This window comes from Brassica napus, chromosome A2 (assembly GCF_020379485.1).
Source record: "Brassica napus cultivar Da-Ae chromosome A2, Da-Ae, whole genome shotgun sequence".
In the NCBI taxonomy this organism is placed as follows: domain Eukaryota; kingdom Viridiplantae; phylum Streptophyta; class Magnoliopsida; order Brassicales; family Brassicaceae; genus Brassica; species Brassica napus.
The window spans coordinates 8633043-8657491 of NC_063435.1; the positions used below are offsets into that span (position 1 = coordinate 8633043).

Here is a 24449-nt window from a genome sequence, read left to right on the forward strand (position 1 = left end):
CGAACTTGGCTGGGAGAGAGATGAGTATCTTTTGTATGAGTTGAACATCTGACTTCTGTTCACCATGATAAGTTAATTGATTTGCCAATTCAACTATCTTATCTGTGAAGACCTTAATGTCTTCATTCTCATACATCTTCAGATTCTCATACTCCCTTCGCAATGTTTGAAGTTTAATCAAACGAACTTGAGGAGAGCCTTCATACTCCTCCTTCAATGCATCCCACGCCTCTTTGGATGTTGATGCTGCTGCAATCCGTGAGAATATATGATCCGATACAGCAGTTTGCAAGATTTGCAAAGCCAATGTATCGTTCATCATCGCTTCTTCTCTAAGCGATCTTGTCCTTGCTGTTTCAGGGGTTTCATCCACTTGTGCTGGTGGGGCTGCTACGCCTTCTTCAACCACAGACCATAACTTCCTGGTCTTGAGAATGGTTGTCATCTTGATGCTCCAGAAGTCGTACTTCTCTCCATCAAATATGGGGATTACTTGATTCTTCATCGTTTCGAATGATTCCGAAATCGTATGACAAAATCCTCTAGCCTCCTTTTCTCCACGCCAAGTGTTTCTCTTACTAGTGCTTTTTTCTTTGTCCTCTCAAACGTAAAGCTCTGATACCATGTTAATCTTTTACCAACCGCTTGTGTTACACAACGATCACAATGTGTTACACACGAGTTCGAGAGAAAGAATAAGATAGACGTTTCAGGCTTATAAACTTTTCTGAAAATACTTTTGTATTATTGAGATTCGGTTATATGTTTACAACAGATGATTGATCTTTATATAGAGATCGAATCAATACAAGTATAAGAGACACAACTCTTTATACTAAAGGACACAACTTGAAGAGTTACAACTCTTTGTGTAATAACATAAATAACTAACTTATGTAAATGTATTAAGGAGAGATTAGATTATAGTTTAACAGCTTGGATATCATTGAACTCTGGCCAGTTCAGTTTGACTCTAAAAAGACTAGTAGCTCAGACAGTGATCTTCCACATCTGGAAAGAACGGAATGCGCGCCTCCACAGCTCCACCATCTCCTCCCCAGTAGTAGTTTTCAAGCGGATTGATCGCAGCATTCGGGACTCTATATTAGCTCGCTCAACCCGCAAGAACTTCAGAGGTCTACTTTCACAATGGTTCACATTTGAATAGTTGCTCCTCCTCTTTCTAGTATCTTTGTTATTTGTAGGCTTTTTTCCACTTTTTTTTTTTGGGCCTTAGATAACGTTTAGCTCCGCCGAGCTGTTAGCTTGTAACCGTTCCAGTTTTTGGTAAATAAAATTCACATTTTATCAAAAAAAAAAATTATGAATCTTGGACTGGCGTTCGCCAAATATTTAAATAGTTTTTAGATTCATCTTCATTATACTTTAAAGGTTACAATATACCACTTGAAATAGCTAAACAATTTGAAGGTAGACACTGAATCATAAAAAGCTATCTTGATCAATGACACATAAGATCAGATAACAAGCATATATATATCTAGAGGAACACAAATAACCAACGATTTAATATACATTGAAAAGATATAAAGGATTATTTTCCTTACATGTTTAAATTTGATGCCTACTGCCCGGAGAATATCAACCTTTAAGGAAACCCTGCCAGATAAGACAAGAGAAAGATACATATCATGGAATGCAAAGACATAAGAATCATAAACTACGCTAGAGAAGAGTCTTGAACCAAAACTTTACCCCTGGGGAAATTCCTGTTGGTGACTGCACAAAAGAGTTGATCCATAAAAGGGTTTTGATCATAACCATAATCCAAGTTTTGAGGCAGAATGGTATTGTAGTTGCTGCTAGAACCCTTATCTTTTAACATAAACGTCCCATAATGCTGATTGTAACTTTGATCCATATCCGTCGGAAGATTGACATTTGTCTTGGTTAAGATACATTCTTGATTATCAAACTCTTGGATTGCTTCCTTGTAGAAAGAGTGTGTCATGTCATCCCCTTCATTGAAGATTATAGACCTCTTGAATGGGTCCATGATTTCAGTTTGTGTGATCTCGGAGACGGCTTCTGGATGATCATAGACCATCTCTCTTGTTATCTGCTTTGACTTTCCTCTAGCTTTGTCCATTAATCCCTTTGAAGATATGTTGCTCTTCTCTGTCTTCTTGACCTCATATACCACTTCTTCGCAGGAATCTGGACTCCAACCATACACAAAGCTCTTATCGCCATCTTCTTCATCCTCTTCTACACCACCCCTATTGTTTCCATAATCTCCATCCTTGTTGTTGAGCTTTTTTTCTTGGACAAGCTCATTGATGCCTCTTCTTGATTTCTTGAGAAGCCAGTCCAATGTTTCACTGGCTTTATCAAACCCCAACATATCCTGGAGATCGAAGAATTGTCGAGCAACTCCAATAGAAAGCCTTACCCTCCTGTCTCTAAGACCTTGTGCCGTGTGAATCTTGCTGTGTCTATCTTTCTTCACCGCCTTCTTGATTTCTCTCGACACCTCAGGAATCTCATAACCTTTCTGATTCACAGCACTGTTTGAGTTAAACGACATGTAATCTATCAGAGACTCAGGCACGGCTGATACCATTTGACCCGGAGATGCTGTTGACTGATGATTGTAGGGATTACGGATGATGCCTTGATGGCCCGGCAGCGAAGAAAGGTAAAGTGAGAGAGGGTACACTCCACTGTTACCATTATTGTAATCATTGTTGGAAGAAGACATCACCGAGCTTCAGAAATCAAAAATCAAGAATTTGCGTTTTCTTTTAGAAATAATACCACAACTTTCACATCATCAAAAGAGAGAAGCAGCTAAAAAGAGGAAAGAGAAAAGATGAAACCCAGAAACAAGTGAGAGGGAGTAAGCGTCCAACTCTGATTTCTGACTCCAAGACAAAAACTGCTTTATAGATATTAATGGTAGATACATGAGAGATGTGTAACAAGAAACTAGTTAGCTATAGAGTGACGAAGACATGGTTTTGTGTTTGTTAATTGTAGATTTGCTTGCAAAAGATGATTTTTGGTATGATTTAGAAATATCATTTCTTCCTCATTCAATTTATACAGGTAAAAAATTTCAGCCTAGGGTTTAGTTTTTAGGGTTTTCAATTCCAGATCCTATACGAATTAACTTGAAATGCAGCTACTTTTAGTATCATCTTAGAATTACTTTTACTATGTATACGTATGCAAGTTGGTCCCTTTGTATGTAATCTCGGCAATAGGCCAATGGCATTAATATCAACTGGTCCAGAAATATAACAAAGAAAACTCTGAAATGCAAGTTGGTCCCTTTGTATGTAATCTTGGTTCCATTTCGATAATAAAGACTGGGCTTTTAGAGTCAGGAGTTAAAGATGTTCTTGAATGTACACTATTTTGCTTTAGGGATCTCGAATAAGTTCTGCTTTTCATTATATTTTTTATCCAGAGGTCCTTTAGTTTTTTTCCTAAATACTTGCCATGAAAATGATAAATAAACTCTTTTATTTGGGGTGAAAGTTTTGTTCCAAAATAATCTGTAGTGTATATAACATAAACATTAACCCCTTTTTAGGGTTTTGTCAAAAGAAAAAGGAAAGTGGCTTCAATGTGACCTGAGTTGGTTCCCCGTACGATTTCATATAAAGATTTTGAAAGGATTTGTCGTTTTCAAATTTTCATTTTGACGTCCCTAGCCTTTAGTGAAGGGTTGTTTGTTCTTATTTCAGGGAAAACAACAGCGGCATATATCTATTGAGAAAACGCCATTTTTTTAAAACATTTTTTTTTTGAAACACGAGAAAACGCCATTTAAATCCAGAACTTTCAAAAATAAGTAAAAAAAAGTTCCAACTTGTCACATATGTTACAGTTCAGTTAGTTTAAGCGTAGATGTTAGTGTTGTTTCGTTTCTGGGTTTGATCCATCGCTGGATGGATGTGTTACACCATATATAGTATTAGTGTGTCAGCCGGATCTCGGGTCTGGGAGGGAGGATTATTTGGGCCCGAAAGTCCAGACATCTCCTGGTTATAAGAAAAACTTGAACTTTTAAGTACGCCAAATAAATCCTAATTTTTTAAAATGTTCCCAAATTAATCCTAATCCAGGGCCGGTTCAATGGTGCCATGAGCCCTTGGGCAAAAAAAAAAAATTTAATTTCCAAACTATTATTTTTCTTTAAAAAATCTAATAGATATATGTTTTTTTCAAAATACCAGAAGTATTTTTTAAAATAAATCTATGGAGATAAAAAATACTTTCATATAAAAAATATTTTGGCCCTTTTTCTTATTTTTAATATTAAAATACAAGTATTTTTTTTTAAATCGGGCCCTTATCTATTAAGAAATAAGAGGACAACGGATTGGGTCCAGGACTGTTGCACCGCTCGCTCCCTATCTAAGCCGGCCTTGTCCTAACCTTCTGTCAACTCATGCTTATTAATCTTTTCTGAAAAATCTGCATATCCAGACCCAAATCTGAAAAACATGCATATCAAAAAACGTTTAAATGACTTCAAAATGAGAAAATGAGTGGAAGATTAGATATATCTACCTTTATAGAACAAAACAAAATAGATATCAAAAATTTATAGATTTACTTTTAAATGAGTAGAAGATAAGAGCCATGTGATAAAAAAAATCTACAAAAACAAGATAAATTTGTGAGATGAGACAAAAAAATGAAAAATTCATATAAAATTTGATGTTTTCAAGTTCAAATGGATTAAAGAGAGGTTGAAGAGTTATAGTGAGAATCATTACATTTTTTTATATATATGGAGATAAAAATGTCAATTTAGGTTAAATATTTTCGATTCAGAAGACGTTCAGGGAAGTCTTCAATTAGATGCCTTCTTGGAAGTCTTCTACCTCTAAATATACTACTCGCACAGAATCTAAACTCTAAATTTATACCTAAACTTAAATGATTAACTAAATAGAAAAAAACACTTCATTAAACTTAAAATAAACTTTGAAACTGTTTAATATACACGAAACTAAACACACAGAGGTCAAATTTTAATTTTTCAAAAAAAAATGTTTAGCTTCCAAAATCTAACCGTAAAAATACACACAATACTATAACTTATGTTACTAAATCCAAAACCAAATAATATAATGACTCACTACATTCACTAATATATGTTGAAAAGTTTTCCTCTTATCAAAAAATTTTCGAAAAAACTAAAAAAATATGTTTAAGATCTATAATATGAGAAAACTTCACGCAAGTCTTATCGCAGAAGAAGACTTCTAGGGCTATATTCGTAAAAATACATTCTGTTTTGGGTTAGTATAGCATTTGATTTAAGTTGGAGTATACTTTTGTGTTTAAAACCAAGTTTTGGGTCATATTTGGCAATTTCCCCAATATAAAAAGTATTTTAGTTTTCATAATTTATCATTAATCAGATATAATATTTTTTTTTAAATTGTTAGTAACTAATGTCAATTATGAAATGCAATAAATAATGAGGAAACAAAAAAAAATATTCCCATAATAACGATAGTAATTTGTTTATGAAAATAAAACTTGTAAGAAGTAGTTAACAAAAATAAAAATAAACATTGGTATAAGGTATATGAAAAACAAATATACACGTAAACTGCATATAATCTAACAATTTCACATTTGATTTTTATTGTACAAAAACAATTCTCACATGATTGTATTGAAAATTATTTATGTTATAGAAATGTTGAATGGATTTTGGTTATTGTTACTACAAATTATAAGTTTTGATTATATAAGTTTAATGAATGAATAAGTATAAACTTAATTTAATTTTAAATAGTTCTTTAACACTTATTTTTAAAATATCATTTAATATAATAGTTTTATAGAAATTCCCTAGGATATCATTTTTTTAAGTTTTTATCACAAAATAACTCTCAATGAAAAAAATGACCAAAATAAGTTTTATTAAAAAGTATAAATAAAAAATAAATATTAAAAATTTCAAAAGAAAAGTGAGTTATTTTGGTCGTTTTTTTTTAGGATTATTTTGTGACAAAAACTAAAAAGAAAATATTTGAGAGAATTGCTCATAGTTTTATCGTTTAATATTTTTTTTTCTGAAAAAAAATCAATAAAAGAATAAGGGGCCAAAATTTCTTTATTGTTTCTAGCTTCATAAATGTTAGAGCCGGTTCTGCCCATATCTACTGAGGTTTTTGAGTTTTTCAGATTATGGACTACCTTTTCTATTGGCTGAGAGCTCAACACCATTTAGTATTGCGGAGTTCTATACAACTACCATTATATCCAATGTAAATCGAATATGTTTGAACCACTTTACAGATATAGTTGAGCCAATTGTACTTACTTTATGATAGAGTTAGTACATGAAAACATATTTGATGAAGCTACAAGCACGTATATATATATATATGCTTACTAACCTATCGTTGATTACTAACCTATTCTTGCTAATGAACTGGAGAGAAGAAGAGACAACTAGGCGAGGGCTTTGTGAATTGCAAAAGCGGTCAAGATAATAGAAAGTAACCGCAGAGCAGAGTAAGAAATTATAAGATTAATAGATATGAGTAGTGTTGTAATTCGAAGTTACTTTTCAATTTTCATAAGTTAGATGTTAGGGTTTTGAAGAGTACATGTTGTAACGTAGATCCTTAAGCTCACCTAGGCGAGGCTTTGTGGATCGTGCCTTAGAGGACTATAATATCCCTTACATTTGGTACCAAAATTGAAGACCAAATATTCAAAAGCTTTGGAAACGTTTTTTTCTCTAAGATTCAAAAGGAACAAGCAACATTGTTGTGTTTACTAGGGGTGGGCTAAGATTAGATTATAAAAAGTTACAAACCTAATATGTATTCTCATATGAAAAAACTTTCAACTGTCTTATTAAAGATTAGTGCGACTAAAATAAAATTAGAAATTACGAGTAGATTATAACTGATGTTGATAATATTCTGAAACAGCTAAGATTGAGGTTTTTTCATTATAATAAGAGTTTGAGGCATAAAACAAGCATATCATCAAACAATAGAATTAGCCGAACTGATGGAAAGAAGCCAAGATAAAAAAAAAAAAAAAAGGGAAGAAATGAGTTAAATGACTTCTGAAAATTACATGATGGCCTTCCCCACTCTTCAAGTTTCAACCTACAAAAAAAGCAAAGAATTTATATTGTTTCATGTCCAGGAACTTGATTAATTTTGACCTTTTAAATGCATATATGAGAATGAGCTCACCTTTGGCAGAGATATACTTCTCAACCTCTTGTTTCTGCTCAGGCTTAAAAGCTAACCATTTTTCATGTGGGGATAAATCACCAAAAGTACCTAGATCTGTGTATGAATAAAAAGGATGAGATCTCAAACACTCCCAATAAAAAAACGTAAAACAAAGAGTTCAGTAAATTTCACACCTTGAAGCAGAAACTTTGGTTCTTCTTCAAAGCACTTGAGTTTCCAGAGAACAAGACCATCATCATTCAATAGGATGGGGTCAGTTCCAGCAGCATCACATCTTTGCCTCTCTGCAAACGAGTTTCATTAGGTTAAGCATGAAGCACAATATATGCAAGACCATTAATTAAAAAAGAGAATTTAAATTTACTTCTAGATATCATGCCCTTTGCCTCCAGCATCTTGTCATGAGCTTCTTTAACTTCAGCTTTTATTTGAGACAAAATTGCATGATGCTCTTCAATGGATAACGGTGCTCCGTTTCTTTCCATATGGGCTTTGGCAAGATCACCTTGCATCTTCTGCCTCAGCTGTTTCTCCTATGATAAGAAAAATAACAAAGTTTAGCACAAATAGTTTTGATAGTTTAATAACATCTTGACAGATTATAGAAATACCTTTTCCTTTGCAGCTGCAGCCTTTTCTTTTGCTTCTCTTCTCTGTGCTTCAGACTCCACACTTTTGGTCTCAATGAAATTTCTCATTGCTCTGGAATGATTCCACACAAGTTTGTTAAGTCAAAACGAAGCATGAATTACAAGATAAGTGAACACAAATACATACAGAGTGCTAAGTGACTCATCACATAAGAAGTTGAGAAGCTTGAGCCTTGTTGACGCATCCATCTTCGTATACTCAGAGACACCTGAAGTGAAAGTCTCTGGTGGGAACACATCACTCAGAACACCTGACTGCAATAGGCACTCTCCAAGAGAACTGAACCAAGTGCTGTCTGTTGCACTTAGAGACAAAGACCTGAAACAATCATATTCAAATGCATCAGAAATAAGAACATATACATATATACATACCATTTCAGGGTAAGAGTAAAAAGAATCATACATATCTCTATCATGTGATATTAGTTCCAGCAACTGGATCATCATTGGGATAACAGAGCAGTATTGTTGCCTCCTTGTGCTACGCCCACAAGAGAACAACTCAGAAACAATAGATTCAGCTTGCCCTTCTTTCAAATCAAGAGCCTAAAAGAAAAGTCCAAAATGAAACACAGATTAAGATTAAACACCACAAGGAAAGGAATGATTACAGATGATAAGTTTATTTACAAAATACCTCTCCAAAGGCTGAACAAAACTCAAGAAACTGCAATACATTTCCTGTTTCTTCACTCGGTATATCAATCCCTGCGACATTAGTCAAGCTTATACCAATAGGAAGTTTAGCCTCAATCTGAATATCCTCCTCTTTCACTTCGTTGGTGGCTTTGGCTTTCTTGATCTTGCCAGCCGCTTTGCTGTTCTCATTGGCAACATCTGATTCATAACAGTTAAAACTGTTACCCTTAGTCTGTTCGTTATAAGACAAAAAAAAAAAAAAGCAAACCGATACCACTTGTACCTTCAATGGAAACATCATCCTGCAAGAAACAATATAATCAAATCAGCAACACATAAATAAACGTATATCTAAATAAACTTGAATAAGATTAGATAAATGAATACCAGGTTTGCCTTTGTTTTCTTATTCAAGGCATTCTTCTTCTTGCCAGCCGCTTTATTGTCCTCATTGGCAACATCTGATTCATAACATTAAAAACAGTTAGTCTTAGTCACTCCTTTCTAATACAACTTTAAAGCAAACAGAGTCACTGTTGCCACTTCTACCTTCAATGAAATCATCCTCCTGCATTAAGAATATAATCAATTAGCATCATTAACGTCACACAAACAAAGCTTAGATCAAAATGTTCTCGAGTTACCAGCTTTACCTTTTTCGCATAAGCGAAGCTATCATCACCCTCAACTTGTAGAAGCTCAGAGACTGATGACAACCCACTTGCTTTAGCTCTGTGTGACAATATTCCTGTAGGTTCCAGTCCTTTTTCCTTCCTGTAAAAACCCTCAACACAGTTTACCTCAAAGCTCAACTCTCAAAACCAATAAAAAAAAAAAAAAAAAATTTACCTGCAGAAACTGCAGTTGCAGAGGCCTCTGCACTTAGGACAATGCCAATCACTTAAGGTAGCTACCTCTTGTGCCCTCTCACCATACCTATTAATACATATAATAACTGATCAGAAAACACATAACCGCAGGAAAACAAAACAAGGAAACTGAAAGCAAACCTGTTCAACAAGCAGGTATGGCAAATGTTAAGTTTGCATTGCTTGTTATTCTTCACGGCCTTGCATGACGCTACGAAGTCCATCGTCTTCTGTCGGCACTGCAAGAAAGAAACAAGAGCACGGTCACAAACATGATCCATCATCGGTTTCGATTTGAGACGTGTAGAGATGTGTCTTCACCTGGTGACAACATTTGCCGTTGCTAGAGTCGTAGATCCTCCCTCCGACAACTCGAACGCCTGGGTTCGTTTTGCGTTTCGATGGTTTCTTGCCGCTGGGCTTCTTTGTGCGCTTAGATGGTTTCGTCGATGCGTCCAAAGCCATAGCAATTGGAAAGATGGAGACTTTGTTATCTGGGTTTAGAGGGATGATCCAGGAGAGAGCAACCAAAGCTATTTATGAGAGACGAAGGGGAAAATGAAAATGGGGTTTTGGAAGAAGAGGGAAAGCAAATTTCGAAAAGGGACTTTGGCGCTTGTGCTTTCCCTTTGGGTATTTTCAGTGCTGAAAGTATATTTTCACAAAAAGAAGTAAATTTTTAATGGTCAAATTCACATTTTCATTTAAGGAAGTAAATCCAAAATGTATTTGACTTTGACTTTTTTTCTTGCAAGGTGGAGGCATTGAATCTAAAAATTGGACTGAATCTGAAGAAGTTTAAGTTTCCATTAAATTCTAATGTTATACAATTGTTTTATGTATGCGTGGACACTTTACCCGATACCCAAAACTGTACCCGAAAAACTTGACTCGAAATCCGAACCGAAATAGTAAAATAACCTAACGGATTGACGTCGTCGGGAGCATAACCGAACATATGTATACTTAACCTTATATTTATAGTTTACTTCTCTCATCTTATTTTATAAATATATTATGATGCTATATATACATACTTTGAGATCATATGATATACATATAATTATAGACAAAATGATTTCCTACTCACTTAAATGTATGTCAAAATTTTTGTTTCATGCATTAATAAAAATTGCATCCAAAATTTAAAAATAATAATCAAATTAGTGTCTTTTTATTTTTAAAATATCATCTCTAAATCTATTAATCATTCAGTATATATATAAAAAAAGCAGTTAAGCGAGAGTTATATTTTTTAAATACAAGAAACTTGAGAAATGAAGAATTTAATTTTGTTTTTCAAAATCTAAATATCCAAAATCCGACCCGAAATAACTGAACCCGAACTAAAAATACCCGAACGGGTTCTATACTCCTATACTGAAATACCCGAAAATCCGAAATACTCGATTTGAACCCGAAGGGATATCCGAAAGCCCACCCCTAGTTTTATGGATAATTCTCTCAAGTATCAATTTTTAATTTTTTGTTATCAAAATAGCTCTAAAAATGACTAAAATAGTCCATTTTTATTTTAAAAGTTTTAATATTTATTTTTTAAAAAATTTGAAACTTCACATCTCTTAACTCTAAACTATAAGTCTAGATTAGTTAACCCTATGGTATAAGTTTATACTTACATTTTAATAAAACTTCTTTTGGTTTTTTTTACGTTGAAAGCTATTTTTGTGAAAATAAACTAAAAAAAAACTATTCTAGAAAATTCTTGTTTTATTCATCAATTTGTTATAATAATATTTATAATTTTATTGTATCGGAAATTTTAAATAACGACGAAAATTTATACACTCAAAAGGGAGATGATACTGATACAATGATAATAGCGAGAGAAAATATGTTATAAGAAGGAGAAGAGATGATGTGTTTACAATCGAACGAATTCGTTCGTTTATATAGAAGTAAAAAGTAGTAGTTATTGTATGCGCATAATGACAGATTGGCTCCATTTAATTTACATTCATATAGTTTCATCAAGTTTGGTGTGTATAATATTGGTGTTCCCTTTCTTCACGTTTATAACACTTCTCCTTTGAGACCAGTGCCACTATCGTTTTTTGTTTAATGTCTTTGTTGCCTCATTAAAAACCTTTATAAGAAAATCCAATGGAAAAAACCATATAAGGTAAAAAGATTAAAACGACGCAAGCTTTCCCTCGAATATGTCATCTCATAGATCCATTTGATGACGCATCCCAATGCTATGGACATGTTTTATGAATACCGAAATAGGAAGTGATTTTGTGAAGAGGTCTGCTTCATTGTCACTGTAAGACCCGATCCCGGCCGTCTACGCTGCGGTCGACGCCTCACGTTGCTCAGTCCACTTCCTGGCCGAACCTCTAAATTTTTCGCCATTTATCTATAATATCACCCATAGGCAAGGGCTAACTTAGATTAGCTTAAGACTACCTTAGTCATTTCCTAGCTTAGATCATTTCAACTCATATGCAGCGGAATATTCTCTACAAACCATTGGACTAAATCCAATCTAATACTCGTCCGGTCGAATCACCTCAGCTGTGGTAAGTCTACCCAACTACCAGCTAGTTCAAAGGTCGATCCTAAACCCGAATCAAGTCATACAAATCCGAGGTTCCATTCCCCTAAACCATTCTCTCTAGACCTATACAAGTATTGCTAGATCATACATTAGTCACATCCACAGAGCTTGTCAGCTCATCGGCCGAGCTGCTCTAACTGAATGAACTCATAGACCAGCTGATCGAGTTGTGACACTCGAACTGATCTAAGACAGAGCTATGGCCAGCTGCCATATACTGCGTGCAGCTCTTTACTCATAAAACAACTCCGTTAGGTACTTAGTCATTTAACCAACTATCTCCACAAATTTAAGTAACCCTTGGGAAGTCTTCAAACATCTAAGGATATGCATTCGGCCCTTCGCGGCTCATGCACCATCCAAACATCCTTTTGCCTCATCAGCTTATAATATCAAGTCCAGCTTATGGACTAACAATGCCCATCAGATCCTAAGTCAATCAACTATGGTTTAATGTTCAAAGTAATCAAAGACTGAATCTCTTAATCTTAATCCTACTCAATGTCTCTGGAACCTCAGCAATTTTTACTAAAAATTCAAGTAGCTAAATCCAAAGCCCATTTCAACCCAACCTTATTTATTCCTTTATATAATTAGAGTAAAAAAGTAAAATTCATCTATTCTTTCTTCTATAATAGGATAAATCTATTATACATGCATATCATTTGAGCAAAAGTTATCATATAATAGAGTTACTCAATTTTAAAGGAAAATATAGAGAAAAAATAGAATTGCTCTAGAGATGCTCTAAGGTCAAGTAAGTAGGTACGTGTAAGTACTTTCACCAATTTTCTCTAGCTTCTCAAATCAAGAGCTACCACTAGGTCCCACATCGGCAATTATACCTGGTTGAAGAACCCGTAAATGACCCGCTATGCAATCTCAGCAGTTTCTATTGCATCGTCTGCAGCAGCCGAGTAACTGTCACCAGCACATTGTTCGTTGTCACCTGGATTTTAGCTGATGGATTTTGACGGAGAAGTAAGATCATAAAAGAATCAACAAGAATGAGACATATAATAAATGATTTTCTAAATAATATTATAAAATTGGATATTTCGTCCACGCATGCGGACATAAACGTTTTATAAATACTTATTAATACATGCATTACTAATATTCATTATATAGAAATAAATCTCAAAAAATCACTAACTATTTTCTTTTCAATTATATACAATTAAAATTTTTACTTGATTAATATTTAATTATGTATTTTTTAAATTTTTAAATTTTTATTAAAATATGTTTTCAGATAACAACAAAATATATATATATATATATATGTGAATTTTTTATTTTAAAATATTTTGATTTTAGATTGTTCTCACTATTATTAGTTTTAATCACTTATCTGTTAATAAAAAATTAAAATTTGTTTGTATTTTGTGGTTAATTTATATATTTTATTCATTAAGACCACTATAACTGTTAACATGAGAGTTCGAATGCAAAAAATTATTTCGCAAATAATAGTATAGATTTCTGGTTCAATTTAAATTTGGTTTCAATTATTCGTTTTTCTTGGTATAAAACATTTCAGTTTAACCAGTTAAGTTTAGTTTGGTTTAGATATAATTATTTTAGTCTGTTTAGAAGGAAACAGATCTGCAATTAAAAAAAAACACCATCTAAGGTCAAAAGGAAACATATTAGTCAGCAGTAGTTAAGTTTGTCAAGTCAAGGTGGAAAATGAAACAAACTTGTGAAAAACTATAAAATCTATCATAAGTAAATAATTTTTTTTCAAAAAGAAACAAATTTGCACAAAACTAGTAGGCTATCAAAATTAAATAAATTTGTAAATAAAGAAAAAATAATTTGAAATTAAATCATTATTCTTCTCAAAATTATATAAATATGTCAATATATATATATATATATTGATAATATGGGGAAATCTGATTAAGTGTATCAAATTTAACTAAATTTGTGGAAACAAATAAATATATTGTAAGAGTTTATTCCTTCATGTAATTGATAAAATAAGTCTTATCTTAGGACAACTTAATATTTTGAGTTGTAAAACATACTAATAACTTTAATATGAATAAGACTTTTGATAACAAAAGAAGAGGAATAACATACATTAAAAATAAATCAATAATTGAAATAAACTATAAATTTAATTTAGTATGAAAACGATAATTAGTGACAAACAAATATTTCCCTGATTTTATTCAAAAAATTAGTTTGTTGATACATAATCAGTTTTAGTCAAACTTCATAATCTTATTATTCAACGTCAACAAAGTGCCGACTATTGTTTTGCATTTGTTTAGTATGGTAGATTAGACAAAAAATACTATCTATAATTGGTATGGTGGAATATATGTATAAATTGCTTTGTTGTAAATCTCGAATTACCTTTGATTCTAATAACATATCCATGAATTTTTTTTAACATATCCATGAATTAGTGTCAATAATATACAATAAAATATGAATATATTTGAATAAATCGTTATTAGCAAATAAATCAGATTTATTTAAGGTAAAATAATAATAATAGAATTAAAAGAAAAGATTTTCAAACTATACCAGGCAAGAGACCTCATATAAATAGAGCTAGCTCTACATGAAGGACCAGAACATTATATAAGACAATTATATATATAGTTTATTACTAGAAAATATGAGTGCCATAAAAAAAATTGTTACATTTTTTCTCATAGTGTTGTTGGCAATATCACTGTCAAAGAACGACGTTTTGGGCTTTGAACGTATGTTGTTTTTTACAAAAATAAATCTTTTTTTTTGTTATGTAAACAACAACATGACCCTGCAAATATCATATAAATTGATAATAGTTACTAGCCATGTACATTCATGTCTATATACTTATAATAATATTTTATTTAATATTAATAAATATATATATCATATAATAATACTGATGTTTGATTGTATATGTGTAGAGCCAGAAAACTGCCTTGGTATCCAATGTGGACCAACTGCGCACGGAAGATACGGAGCGTACGAGTGCCAGAAGGAATGTCAAGGCCGAGGATTCCACAGTGGGCAGTGGCGAAGCCACGTTATAGGGTCTGGGTGCAAGTGCACCCGTAATTATATCAAATCGAAACTTTTGCATATAAAAACAGTTAAGTTTAGGTAGCTACTATGGTAAAAGGGCGCATATGCACCCCCACTTTCTTAGGTTCGATGCTTGCCAAATGCATTTTTTATCTTTTACTTGCAATAGTGCACCCAGTACTTAAAAAGTCTAGATTCGCCCCTGACAGTGGGGCTTGCTTTATTATTTCTACACATGATACTCAATGTTGTTGCAATAAGTGATAAAATAGTCAGTCAATCCCCTAATGATTTGAAGTTTCCGTGGTGAATGCATTTTTACTTTAGAAGATGAATCTCTTATTATGGTCACTTTTCGTATTTCTTCATAAACGAATCTAATAAATATAAACTACTTTATTATACTGCTGATTTTATTCAATTGAAAATCTGTTCAATTTTTTTCAACTAGTGTCATGTTAAACTAAAAAAAATCATGTACGAGTGGATTGTTTTTTTTTTAACATTGGATAATTATGCTATTACAATTACGAAAAATATTACAGACGATTTTACAGTCGACAATTCTATCTGCCGTATGAGAATTCACGCCTGACTGTATCATCTGAGCCGCCATATGAGATCCATGCTTGCCGATATTCCTTGCGCCATACTGCAAATCTCTTGTAAGCTTTTTCTCTCTTAATTCGCAGAATTTCGCCTTTTCCGGGATTTGGAATCCAGATCTCATAGTGTACAAGAATTAATGGACCATTAGTTAAACTACTGAACCAAGGAGGCTTCCACGAGTGAATTGTTACGAATTCAATAACAATTGTTATATATTACATCCGCTCTGTACATAGACGCCATTACTGTACATGTAATTGTTTCAAATTTGTTTATGTAACCGAGTAAATTTATTTATCTTCAGTAACTATTTTACCAGTATTATTGGTTGTACAAGGTGAAATCAACTTCATTAAATTAAATAGATCAGATTTAAGATTTTTTTATTTAGTTTTACAATTTAATTGCATTCTCCGACCGTCTACGGTTAATTGGCTTTCCATGCCCGATCTCTCGATCGGCGGACCTTATTCCATGCGATAGACGGTGCGTTAGTTTTTCCAAAGCTCAAAAATTTTGTTTACTCATCCTCCAATCACCACATTACATTTTTTGTACTTTGGCCTCACTCACACGATATCACGAATCACTTCCTGATAAGTCACCAGACATCATTTCACTACTCCAGCTCAAGCATCCTTAACTTTAGAGTTCTAAACTAATGTGTGCCCAAAAAAATAAGTGCACATTGGTGACATAGGTAGTCAAATAAATTATTTTAAGACTTTCCATATACCACAAACCGGAATGTTATAATTCACCCCCTCTCACAGAACGCTACGTCCTTGTTAGTGTGGGTCTAATACCACTTGTAACATACCGACTGCCATGGCTAATGGGCCTCTCACGCCTTCTCACTCGGACCGTGGACCCATTATATATAACGGGCTGTGCGTTAATTTTTCCACAGTTTGAAACTCTTTTTTACTAATCTTACAATTCCCACATAACTTTTTCCCGTGCTTTGGCCCACTCACACGATACCACATATAACTTTTCGATAGGACACCCATCCTTCCACTATTTCAAATCAACCACGCTTAACTATGGAGTTGTAAAATAATCTGAAATTGTAAACGTATGTGTGTCCTAAAAAGTAAATGCACTTTGGTGACATAGATAGCCAAATTACTTCTCTTAAGTCTTTCCATATATAACAAATCGGTATATTACATTGATATATATTATTTATATGGAATTTATTTTTATTTTAATAGAACTGATTTTTATTTTTAAGGGATTCTAATTTGAAATGTCATTTTTTAATATAAATATAAGAATATAAAATTATTTTAAAATACTAAAAAAAATAATACTATATCTATATTATTAAAACTAAAGTACACATTGAGATTGTTTGGAAACTTGAATAGTAGTCTTAATGAAATTTTTTTTGGAAATATGGATATCAGTTTAAAAAAAAAGTTTGTTTGTAAACATGAATAGTAGCATAAAAAAATATAATATTGTTTGAAAAATGGATAGCAGTTTAAAAAAAAATTGTTTGGAAACATGAATAATAGTATAAAAAATATAATATTGTTTGGAAACATCGATAACAGTATATTAAAAAAAAAAGTAAAGGGCTTATGTTAATAATAAAAATTTGAAGTCCATATGATAAACTATCTATTTGAGCAAACTTTAAAATATACATAAATTGACTAATCTAATTACCTAAAAGCATTTTTTAAATAAAATAAGCATAAAATAAAATTTAAACTTTGTATACATATTTCAAATCAAAATAATAACTTAAGGTTTTCATTTATATCAAAAATTGATTTAAAATATACATATATTCAAAATTTTATTTTTACTAAAACATTTTCCAATAACCATTATTAAAATAATGTTTTCAATATATATAAGAAACACACAATAAAAAGTCCAATTTCATATACCAACTTTAATTATGGTTTTTATATTTCACATTAAATTTAAAAATATTATATATTATTATTTATACGGTAAAACATATAAAATACTATTAATTATATGATTATTTATATGATGGTATATATAAATTACGATTAATTATATGATGACATATATATGATATATAATAGTGACTAGGGGTGGGCTTTCAGGTATCCGTTCGGGTTTGGTTCGGATTTGTTTGGATTTTGGATTTCTGGGGTCAAAGATTTAAGACACATTCAAATATTTCTAAATTTTTGTTCGAATTCTTTTCAGATCTTTGTGGGTTCGGGTTCAGATAACCTATTTAAATTATTTTTAAAATTTTTAAATTCATTATATACTTTAAATTTCTCAAAATCTATAAACAAAATAAAATATCACATATAAATTTGAATAATATATGGTAGAATACCTAAACTTAACATATAAATTAGTTTGTTTTAAGTATTTGGATCGAGAATCAATAATTATTTTAAATATTTTTGGTGTTTTGAGTATACTTTAAATATTTTAGATATTTATTTTTGACCATTTGTAGATATTGTTAAGTATTTAAACCAACTTAAAAGTATCATATGTATTATGGATGTCTTTATATACATTATTAAATCTAAAAATAATTAATATGTATAAGTATATAAACTTTTTTCGGATACATTTGAGTATCCGAATACTTCGGTTTGGATCAGATTTCGAATATCTAAATATCAAAATTTTGAATAATTTGGATCAGATTTCGAATATCTAAAAATTGGGTTTTGGAGATAGGTTTGTTACAATTCTCTCCATGTTGATGGGAATTTGACTCAAATTCATAATGCTCAAATCCAAACCATAACCCCCTATCCTAAAGGATACATCGAAGACACGAAGAATCTACCAGAAAGAACTCAAACACAAAATGGAACTTTTACTGAAGGATCTTTCTAAAGGAAACAAATGAATTTAATGAATGAAATTTTGAGTAGGGCTACAATAGAATAAGTTAAGACCATGAGCATTAGTGAACCCCCTTGGGGTTCACAAGTATTTTTTAATATTTTTATGTGGGTCCATGAATAGTTAAGAACCTGAATCTCTTGTTTTCTGCATTAGTGAACCTAAAGAAGAAGTTCATAGAAATAAAATAATAATATTTATTATTCATAATAATTATTTTTTTTTCAAATTTCTAATTATTGAGAAAACATGAATAAAATAATACATTAAAATATATTATAAATATTTTTAAACATTTTATTCAATACATAAAGAGTAGAATACATAAAACAAGAAATTCAATAACATACAAAGCTTATTCATCGTCATCACCAAACTTTTGCCATATATTTTCCATTAAATCAGCTTTAAGACGAGCATGTTTCGCTGGATCTCGAACTTCTCTGCGCATGCCTAACATATCGACATGAATACTATCCCTCCTTGTCACCCTCGAACTTCTACTTGACTCTCCTGACTCGAACTCAGATGTGTCAATTTGAGCGTATCCGTGTCGTTCGTTCTCCACTATCATATTGTGCAATATGACACAAGTTCTCATTATCTTTCCTATCTTTTCCTTGTCCCATAGTAGAGCTGGGTTTTTAACAATTGCAAACCTTGATTGTAATACTCCAAAAGCCCGTTCGAAATCTTTTCTGGCGGATTCTTGCTTTTTTGCAAATTTCTCGGCTTTAGGACCTTGAGGAAGTGGGATGGATTGGATAAATGTTGACCAGTTTGGATAAATTCCGTCAATAAGATAGTAGGCCATACGATAAGTGTGGTTGTTGACCTTGAACTTAACTTTTGGTGCTCGACCTTGTACGATGTCATCGAAAACCGGTAACCGATCAAGAACATTGATATCATTGAGGGTACCTGGTAATCCGAAAAATGCGTGCCATATCCAAAGATCTTGTGATGCCACAGCTTCTAAGACAATTGTCGGCTTTCCCGTACCACGTGTGTACTGACCTTTCCAAGCGGTTGGGCAGTTTTTCCACTCCCAATGCATACAATCGATGCTGCCTATCATCCCTGGAAAACCGCGTACCTCTCCAACACCGAGCAATCGTTGAAGATCCTCAGCTGTAGGGCTGCGTAGATACTCATCTCCAAACAATTTTATAATTGCATTAGTGAAATTTTCCAAACATAAACGTGAAGTACTGTCAGCAAGTCGGAGATACTCGTCATATGTATCTCCTGATTGACCATATGCCAGCATACGTATAGCTGCCGTACACTTTTGAAGTGCAGATAGCCCATACCTTCCGCAAGCATTTCGTCTTTGCTGAAAGTATGGAACTTCATTATTTACACGTTCGACAATGTGGAGGAACAATGGCTTGTTCATTCGAAAACGCCTCCTAAACATTTGCGGTGGGTATGTAGGATTTTCTTGGAAATAATCGTTCCATAGCTGATTGTGTCCTTGTTCACGATGTCTTTCGATATAAGCCCGTCTTTTCTGCTTGTTGGGGTCAGCATCTATCACTGAGTCGATGAAATTATCAACTACTTGGTCGACCATTTCTTCTAAAGCTTCATCAACTTCATCACTTGATGAGGAAGACATTAGTGAAATTTTTTCCTAAAATCAGAAAAGGGGATGTGTTCATATTTTTTATAATATTTTTTTTTCATTATTCTATTATATTTTTTAAAATCTGGTTTTTTTCATTATTCTATCATATTTTTCCTAATCTTCTGTTTTTTTTCATTATTCTATCATATTTTTCCTAATCTTATTTTTTTCCCATTATTCAATAATATTAATCAACTTCATCACTTTTTTTTTTCATTATTCAATCATATTTTTCCTAATCTTTTTTTTTCATTATTCAATTATATTAATTCTATCATATTTTTCCTAATCTTTTTTTTTCATTATTCAATTATATTAATTCTATCATATTTTTCCTAATTTTTTTTTCATTATTCAATTATATTAATTCTATCATATTTTTCCTAATCTTATTCATTTCCCATTATTCAATAATATTAATCAACTTCATCACTTTTTTTTTTCATTATTCAATCATATTTTTCCTAATCTTTTTTTTTCATTATTCAATTATATTAATTCTATCATATTTTTCCTAATCTTTTTTTTTCATTATTCAATTATATTAATTCTATCATATTTTTCCTAATCTTTTTTTTTTCATTATTCAATTATATTAATTCTATCATATTTTTCCTAATCTTATTTATTTTTCATTAATATTTCATAAATTATGTTCACTTACCTTGAGTTTGTTGTTGAGTGTTTGAAGGTTGTTGTGGTTTGAAGCAAGTTGAGTTGTGAAGCTAGTTGAGGTTGTGAAGGTTGTTCAAGTTGAGTAGTTGTTGTGGTTTGAAGCTTGTTGAGTTGTGGAGAGCACCACGATCAGATAGAAGTTTGTGGAAGTGTGTTGTTACAGAAGAGAGTATGGAGAGACATAAAGAAGAGAAAGAAGAGAAAGAATAGAATAGAAGAGAAGTTTGTCAAGGGAGAGAGTTCAAGTTTGCCTTGTTCTGTACAATAACGAAAGACAATACATTTATATAAAGGGAGAGAGTTTAAGTTTACACATAGATTAAGGCTACACAACCATCCGTGAATCAACAGCAACATTACAACAAACATGATCCGTGAATCGAAATGACATATAGTCTAGACATAGTACATGAAAGATGTAGCATGAAACAAAAGGCTACACTTTCTACCCGTGATTAAAAACTGACATCATACCCGTGGCTTCAAACAGAGAAAAGACAAGAGATTCCTTCACCTACAACACCCGTGACTTCAAGACGCTTTCCCACCTGCAAAAGAAAACACAAGTTCAATGAACACATTCAAAATGTAATCAAAACAATTAGACAACACATTCAATCAACACATTCAAACAACACATTCAAAATCAATCATATTCAAACAAGTTCCTACACATGAGACGTCAAAGCATTTCAGAGATGAGTTTCTCCTTGAGAGCTTCTTCACTAGGGGAAAGTGTGTCCTTTACTAGCAGACGATCAAGGATCTTTTGTCTGGAAATGGTGTTTTTATTTGCTAGGATGCTATGTATTTGATCATAAGCTACGTCGTCTGGCTTCTTGCGTTTCCCCGCTTTGCAAGCCTTAATGCCTGGAGGCCTAACCTCTGCCTCCTCAGCCACCGGCTCCGCACCAGATTCCTTCTTTTTCTCCTTCGGCTGAGAGTGTGACTTCCACTTCTGATCAAACCGAAGTTCCCTCCAGCAATGTTCAAGCGCAAACTTGACATTATAATCATTGAAATAGATGTCATGAGCCGCCTTCATGACATCATTTTCACTTTGCCCACTAGCTTGCTGCTTCAGAGCGGCCTCATGGGAACCCACAAACCTACAAACCTCCGCATTCACCCTTCCCCACCTCTGCTTACATTGACCCCACTCTCTAGGAAGGGAGCCAATGAGCTGAGGACTAGCATTGAAGTACGCCTCAATTCTCTTCCAAAAAGCGCCTAACTTCTGCTCATTACTAATTATCGGATCTTTGCTGGTGTTCAACCAAGCACTAATCAACTCAAGATCTTCTTTTGTGGTCCACTTTCTCCTTTCCGCTGGTTTAACTAACCCGGGAGAGCTAACATGTGCCTCAGCAGAGTCTACGTCTATTGTAGGACTGCTCTGCGAAGCTAACAAGTTAACAAACCCGTGAGAGTTTAGGGAAAAAGGGTCCATTGTGTGATTTAGGTTTGTTGTTAAGAGGTTTGTGTGATTTTTAAGGTTTGATTGTTTGTGTTTTTAGAAGTGAAATGCCTATGTTTTAAACTAGTTTCGCATTGCTTTATTACACAACAACTACTGCAGTAAATTACACAACTACTTAACTTAATTACACAACAACTTATTCACAGTTACCATTCATTACCCATCAAATCACTTTAAAATTTTTCGATAAGTTTTTAAACATCAAGTACGAGTTGTACTCTACCTAGTTAAGAGTTTGAAAAGTTATTAAAAATTATAAAAGTTTTTAACAGAAACATTTTAAAACATTTAATGCTCTACTCAACCTAATACAATCCTAATTCACTTCTACCTACGAAGTAACCAACATCTACTTGCAGTTCTGTTCTAGTTCAGTTAAGATTGAGTGTTTACCTTTGCTTGTTAGTCGAAGCAGAGCTTCTCCAGCACAGAAACTTGCACCGTCAGGTTGTAAACCTCCCCAGTTAGTCGATCAACCTGGTCACTCCGCCCTTTTGCCTCGGCCTGCACATAGAAACAATAATTAAATTGTGATAGTCAGGTAATAAGTCATTACAAAAATTGCAGCAAAATAGGAGACGATATACAAACTCATTTACTCACCTCCAGAGTCTGAATATTGTTTTTGAGACTCGGCACCCACTTCATCACCTCCTCTGCCTCCTCAAGACGCTTGAGTAAGCGTTCCATCTGCTCCTGGACACCAAACACCCAAGGCTGACGGTAGTGAAACCCATCAGCCTTGTTTGGAACAAAACAAATATCAGAGGTGGTTTTTCAAGAAATATATTCAATGTAAAAACAAAATCAGGACATTCAAACACACATTACCTCGTAGTTGACGCACGTGAAGAACCTCTTCCCAGGAAGAGTGTCGTACTCCTCCTTGGCTCGAACCTCGTCGATGATTCTCCCACCACAGGAACACCTTCTAGGAATCCCATATTCTGAATCACAAGTATATTGTAGCATGTCAAAATACTCCTTTTGTCTCTTTGAATGGCTTCTCTCATCCGCGGGATCCATCTGTCAAAGAAACAGAATATATTAGAACATTATAATCGAAACAATATACTAAACCGACCCCTATATCGAGCCCTCTTGAGGAATTAAAACTATAAAACGAATCAACGAATCAATTGAGAACCCTAACTTCAAACCCCTCAATCGATTTGAAATCTCACACAAACAAACCCTAAATTAAACGCGCATGTCGATTTACATCAATTAATCGAAACCCAGTTATTGATTTACATCCGAAACTCGAAAACCCCAAATTGATATCAAATCTCACTAAACAATTTCGACCAAATTCAACGAAATTAAACCGTCGATCTACTCGATACTCACCAGAGGTCGTGGAGAAGACTCTCCGTCGTCGATTTGAACGAGAAAATCGGCAAGACTCCGCGTCGCTCGTATTATCGCCTCTCACACAACAAACCCTAGATTTTGTTTCGAGAAGAGAAAATGAGAAGAGACACGGGGAAACCCGTCTTTCCTCCCCCTCTACGCGGTTTGTTTCGTCCAACCAGGAAATGACGCGTGGCTAAATCCGCTTCATAGCGGATCAACCGTAAGGCCCGTTTCATCGATACAAACCCATTTTTTATTGTTTTTTAATCACTCCGGCCTTAGAACTCGGGCCCGTGAACCCGTCTAAAGCCCCTGATGCGCATGGTCTAAAAGCTCAAGGCATCAGCTCAATCAGCATAAAGCTTTAGAATAAGAAATGAACACCTAAAAGCCAACAATGAAAATAAGTAAAACACATATCCTACTCCTACGAAATGAACCCAGATTTTCACCTAGCCACTATGAGATGGTGAAGTGCGTTCTTAATCGGATCTATGATTGGAAGCACGGGCAACTCTAACTGGCGATTCCAGCTCATCTTCCCCCTGCAAATCTTTAGACGGAACCTCCTAGGGATTGGAACTCGAGATATTAATGGCTCTATCAGTGATTAACTCCACTGATTCCATGGCTTGACCAACGAGGCAACGATCTGCTTCACCAAAAAAAAATCAAGGGTTTCAAAATGCTATTAAAAGCAACTGAAATGTCCTTATGGAATCTCGCCTTGTACAACTGGCAGCATTCCTTCATAGGTTTTGTCTTGCACCTCTTAGCCTTATCCAGAAATTCATCAGTCAATCTTTTACTGAACGGAATCTCTGCAGCATCTGAACTACGGTTCCATA

General features: G+C 33.3%; 4 protein-coding genes across 5 annotated transcripts; all 4 read right to left on the reverse strand.

Moving 5' to 3' along the window:
• Window positions 1-1366: 1366 nt before the first annotated feature.
• Window positions 1367-5122, reverse strand: LOC106419569 (transcription factor TCP1). Its single transcript, XM_013860387.3, has 2 exons — window positions 1717-5122; window positions 1367-1620 (listed from the first exon to the last, which is right to left on the reverse strand). Exons 1-2 carry the CDS (start codon window positions 2720-2722, stop codon window positions 1610-1612), a joined length of 1017 nt encoding a protein of 338 aa, XP_013715841.2. The 5' UTR covers window positions 2723-5122; the 3' UTR covers window positions 1367-1609.
• Window positions 5123-6811: 1689 nt separating this feature from the next.
• LOC106419586 lies at window positions 6812-10003 on the reverse strand. The gene is made up of 15 exons (XM_013860404.3): window positions 9694-10003; window positions 9514-9611; window positions 9353-9439; window positions 9157-9277; window positions 9053-9071; window positions 8891-8964; window positions 8787-8805; window positions 8502-8701; window positions 8268-8410; window positions 7989-8180; window positions 7823-7913; window positions 7576-7744; window positions 7385-7495; window positions 7209-7304; window positions 6812-7118 (listed from the first exon to the last, which is right to left on the reverse strand). The coding sequence occupies exons 1-15, from the start codon at window positions 9835-9837 to the stop codon at window positions 7114-7116; spliced, it is 1569 nt and encodes a 522-aa protein (XP_013715858.2). The 5' UTR covers window positions 9838-10003; the 3' UTR covers window positions 6812-7113.
• Window positions 10004-18815: 8812 nt separating this feature from the next.
• LOC111214407 lies at window positions 18816-20081 on the reverse strand. Its single transcript, XM_048752048.1, has 2 exons — window positions 19520-20081; window positions 18816-19027 (listed from the first exon to the last, which is right to left on the reverse strand). Exons 1-2 carry the CDS (start codon window positions 20079-20081, stop codon window positions 18816-18818), a joined length of 774 nt encoding a protein of 257 aa, XP_048608005.1.
• A 292-nt stretch (window positions 20082-20373) lies between these two features.
• Window positions 20374-24128, reverse strand: LOC111208832 (glutathione S-transferase T3-like). 2 transcript variants are annotated; one of them, XM_048755195.1, is made up of 2 exons: window positions 23077-24128; window positions 20374-22986 (listed from the first exon to the last, which is right to left on the reverse strand). In XM_048755195.1, exon 2 carries the CDS (start codon window positions 22213-22215, stop codon window positions 21448-21450), a length of 768 nt encoding a protein of 255 aa, XP_048611152.1. In that variant the 5' UTR covers window positions 22216-22986; window positions 23077-24128; the 3' UTR covers window positions 20374-21447. The 2 variants fall into 2 exon arrangements, with proteins under 2 accessions (XP_048611152.1, XP_048611156.1); XM_048755199.1 differs by having other exon boundaries at window positions 22431-22986.
• Window positions 24129-24449: the final 321 nt, after the last annotated feature.